Source organism: Macrobrachium nipponense, chromosome 38 (assembly GCF_015104395.2).
Source record: "Macrobrachium nipponense isolate FS-2020 chromosome 38, ASM1510439v2, whole genome shotgun sequence".
Classification (NCBI taxonomy): Eukaryota; Metazoa; Arthropoda; class Malacostraca; order Decapoda; family Palaemonidae; genus Macrobrachium; species Macrobrachium nipponense.
This window is the reverse complement of record NC_061098.1, coordinates 2,249,572-2,254,030: the sequence shown is the minus strand read 5'-3', so window position 1 is coordinate 2,254,030 and position 4,459 is coordinate 2,249,572. Positions and strand designations below refer to the sequence as shown.

The following is a 4,459-nucleotide window of genomic DNA, read 5'->3' as shown; positions in this document are numbered from 1 at the left end:
GAATTTAAAAAATCTATTTAAAATAATTCCATTGTGATTTCGGGAGCAACTTCCAAGATTAATATGTCTAGCATTTAAATCACCGAGTAATACACAATCCTCAGAATAAATGACATCAGGTAGATAGATCCTCAATAGCCAAAGAATCCGCATGTACATAAACATTAACAATTTATATTTCTGCATCTTGAAGTGTTACTTTAATAGCCAAAGACCCAGTACCATTGACTTTACTAGCACAGTAGTATGATGCTGGAATAGTATTTCTTATGTAAATTGTTAAACCTCTGCAATTCGTGGATTCATCAGCTTGCAATTCAAAATGATAGTAACCGTTAATTTGTAGTGATGAAACGTTTCTACCTACTTCCTGCAAGGCTATTACATCAACATTCGTAGACTGAGTATATGCATGCAAATCAGTAATTAGTTTTTTAAACTTTATATTCCAGGATATAATTTGGAGTTTATGTGCCATTTTCAGTAATACTCTTTCTTAACTTACTTGCAGAATGAAGAATATTCATTTTTAAATCATTGGTTGGACTTTCATATATTCGGTTATCGAATCAAGAACGAGAGTAGAATCTCCGACCACATTTTTCACATAATCTGGCTTATTTGCTGACAAGCCAGCCTTGCATGCAACTGGGCTTTCACCAGCAACATTATCATATACCTCTGCAACCTCAACATTTTGAGTCACCCTTTCATTAAGAATAACCTTATTTTGCAAATAATATACGATTCATAGTACTCTTAATACCTAACACGGCCTGTTTAAGTTCTTCAATCTCTTTACGAAATTCTGAGATAAAGTTATTATAATGAACTTGCATCTCCTCACGAGATTTATTCTTGACCAAACTTTGGTTTTGCTGTTCCATACGCTTTTCCCAGAAATTCTCACTAACACTGGAACCTGAGTATGAATAAAAGCAGAACTATCATTCCTTGGATTTTCATTATTTGTCCTAAGCGAACGATCACTTTTGGGCCTTCGGGGGGACACAATTACAGCATTTTGGTTGGATTACTTCCTTTTCCTTGATTTTGTCACCACACACCTTCGACTCTTGGGATTTACTTACAAAATCGACAGCGATGCTCATTTAAGCCCTTCCAGGCCATATGATCCCACTTGCAACACTTATAACACATGACAGGGTTGTCAGTGTATACACAGCAACACGTTTGTATCCTAGGCACTTGATAAATACTCTCTCTATTGGAGTTAATAACTTTAACTTTTCTACGCTTTGCCCACATGAATAGCTCGTCAACTAGTACATCTTCTGGATCCAAATAATTAAGGTAGTCAAAAATAATTACCTTTGTACATACACCAAACAGATCCTTTGGTTTTCCATTACAATATTTTCAAAACCACTTTTTGTTTAAAAAAAACCAACAGCTACCTCATCCTTCACTGTAATATATGGGATGTTTCTCCTTACCCTAAATAGAACCTCAAATTCAGGATGACACTTGGACAGCAGAACTGCCCATCGAACCCTGAAAATCATAGAAGCAAAACATTCTTGGGAAAATCACAGCCGAGCTTCTTTTAGCTTCATAACATTACCTTCTTTTGTTGAACGAGCTTTCACCTACAAATAATTTCTTCAGCACTGCTCATCAATCCTTTTCTTCTGTTTTTCTTACTTTGGACTGTGATAAAGGGTGCTTCGTTTCATCTGCCGCGTATCCTAGACACATCTAAATCCCATCTATGACGATCTCTGCGAGCTCCGATCCAAGCCTATCATGTGGCTGCTGTTCTTTAATATCTTCAGCCTTATCATCAGTCCATGAACGGTCAGATCCCGGTCTAATGTTTTCTGGCTAAAATAGTAAGCTTCACTACAAACAAACGGTTGGGAACACGTGGCCATTCTGGATGCCTTGCTGCTTTTGGAGTTGGAAGCACTCTAAAGAATGCGCATAGAGATGGCTAGTAGATGGCGCTGGTTGATGCTTATAGCGATGGCTAGATGGCGCTGGTGCTGGTTGATGCTTATAGCGATGCCTAGAAGGCGCTGGTGCTGGTTGATGCTTATAGCGATAGCCTAGATGGCGCTGGTGCTGGTTGATGCTTTATTAGCGATGGCTATGATTGGCGCTGGTGCTGGTTGATTGCTATAGCGATGGCTAGATGGCGCTGGTGCTTGCTTGATGCTTACTAGCGATGGCTACGATGGCATTGGTGCTGCGTTGACTGGCTTTATAGCGATGGCTAAGATGGCATTGTGCTGGTTGTTGGATGGCTCATAGCGATGGCTAGATGGCGCTGGTGTGGTTGATGCTTATAGCGAATGGCTAGATTGGCATTCGGTGCTTCGGTTGATGCTATAGCGATGTGGCTAGATCGGCGCTGGTGCTGGTTGATGCTTATAGCGATGGCGTAGGATGGCGCTGTTGCTTGCTGTTGATGCTTATAGCGAGGTGGCTAGATGGTCATTGGTGCTGGTGTGCTTATAGCATGGCTAGATGGCGCTGGATGCTGGTTGAGTGCCTTATAGGCGATGGCTAGTATGCATTTGGTGCTGGTTGATGCTTATAGCGATTGGCTAGATGGCGCTGGTGCTGGTTGGATGCTTAATATAGCGATCGGCGCTGGTGGCTGGTTGATGCTTAATAGCGATGGCTAGATGTGCTGGTTGCTGGTTTGATGCTTATAGCGATGGCTAGATGGCATGTGTGGCTGGTGATGCTTATATAGTGATTGGCTAGATGGTGGCGCTGGTGCTGGCTTGTTATGCTATAGCGATGGCTGCAGATGGCATGGTGCTGGTTTGATGCTTAATAGCGATGGCTAGATGGCGCTGGTGCTGGTTGATGCTTATAGCGATTGGCTAGATGGCCGCTCGGTGCTGGTTGATGCTCTATAGCGTATGCTAGGATGGCTGTGGTGCTGGTTGATGCTATCTATAGCGATGGCTAGATGGCGCTGGTGCTGGTTGATGCATTATAGCGATGGCTAGATGGCATTTGTGTGGTGATGCTTTATAGCGATGGTAAAGATGGCGGGCTGGTGCTGGCGGTTGATGCTTATAAGCGATTGGCTAGATGGCATGGTGCTGGTTGATGCTTATAGCGATGGCTAGATGGCGCTGGTGCTGGTTGATGCTTATAGCGATGGCTAGATGGCATTGGTGCTGGTTGATGCTTATAGCGATGGCTAGATGGCGCTGGTGCTGGTTGATGCTTATAGCGATGGCTAGATGGCGCTGGTGCTGGTTGATGCTTATAGCGATGGCTAGATGGCGCTGGTGCTGGTTGATGCTTATAGCGATGGCGCGGGTGCTGGTTGAATGTCTATAGCTTTGATGGCTAGGATGTGTGGGCTGGTTGCTGGTTTGATGCTTATAGCGGATGGCTAGTTGGCATTGGCCTGGTGCTGGTTGATGCTATAGGCGATGGCTATGATGGCGCTGTGCTGTGATGCTTGCTATAGCGATGGCGCTGGTTGCTGGTTGATGGCTTATAGCGATGCTAGATGGTTGCTGGCGTGCTTGGTTGATGCTTATAGCGATGGCTAGATGGCATTGGTGCTGGTTGATGCTTATAGCGATGGCTAGATGGCGCTGGTGCTGGTTGATGCTTATAGCTATGGCGCTGGTGCTGGTTGAATGCTTAATAGCGATGGCGCTGGTGCGGTGTTTGATGCTTGGTATAGCGATGGCGCGGCTGGTTGCTGGTTGATCTGCTTACTAGCGATGGCTTAGATGGTGCTGGTGCTGGTTGATGCTTATAGCGATGGCTAGATGGCATTGGTGCTGGTTGATGCTTATAGCGATGGCTAGATGGCATTGGTGCTGGTTGATGCTTATAGCGATGGCTAGATGGCGCTGGTGCTGGTTGATGCTTATAGCGATGGCTAGATGGCATTGGTGCTGGTTGATGCTTATAGCGATGGCGCTGGTGCTGGTTGATGCTTATAGCGATGGCGCTGGTGCTGGTTGATGCTTATAGCGATGGCGCTGGTGCTGGTTGATGCTTATAGCGACGTGGCTTAGATGGCATTATGGTGGCTGGTTGATGCTTATAAGCGATGGCGGCTGGTTGCTGGTTGATGCTTATAGCGATGGCGCTGGTGCTGGTTGATGCTTATAGCGATGGCTAGATGGTGCTGGTGCTGGTTGATGCTTATAGCGATGGCTAGATGGCATTGGTGCTGGTTGATGCTTATAGCGATGGCTAGATGGCATTGGTGCTGGTTGATGCTTATAGCGATGGCTAGATGGCATTGGTGCTGGTTGATGCTTATAGCGATGGCTAGATGGCATTGGTGCTGGTTGATGCTTATAGCGATGGCTAGATGGCGCTGGTGCTGGTTGATGCTTATAGCGATGGCTAGATGGCACTGGTGCTGGTTGATGCTTATAGCGATGGCTAGATGGCGCTGGTGCTTGGCATTGATGCTTATAGCGAGTGGCTAGATGGCAATTGGTTGTGG

At 45.2% G+C, this 4,459-nt stretch overlaps 2 protein-coding genes across 2 annotated transcripts in view; both read right to left on the bottom strand.

The window, feature by feature from the left end:
• Positions 1–3,051: 3,051 nt before the first annotated feature.
• LOC135209496 (uncharacterized) lies at positions 3,052–3,891 on the bottom strand. Its single transcript, XM_064242151.1, has 2 exons — positions 3,715–3,891; positions 3,052–3,285 (listed from the first exon to the last, which is right to left on the bottom strand). Exons 1-2 carry the CDS (start codon positions 3,889–3,891, stop codon positions 3,052–3,054), a joined length of 411 nt encoding a protein of 136 aa, XP_064098221.1.
• A 188-nt stretch (positions 3,892–4,079) lies between these two features.
• Positions 4,080–4,459, bottom strand: part of LOC135209495 (serine/arginine repetitive matrix protein 1-like) — an 8,162-nt gene continuing 7,782 nt past the window's right edge. Inside the window, exon 2 of the mRNA XM_064242150.1 lies at positions 4,080–4,459. This exon is cut by the window's right edge and continues 140 nt beyond it. Coding sequence (XP_064098220.1) covers positions 4,080–4,459 — 380 coding nt within the window.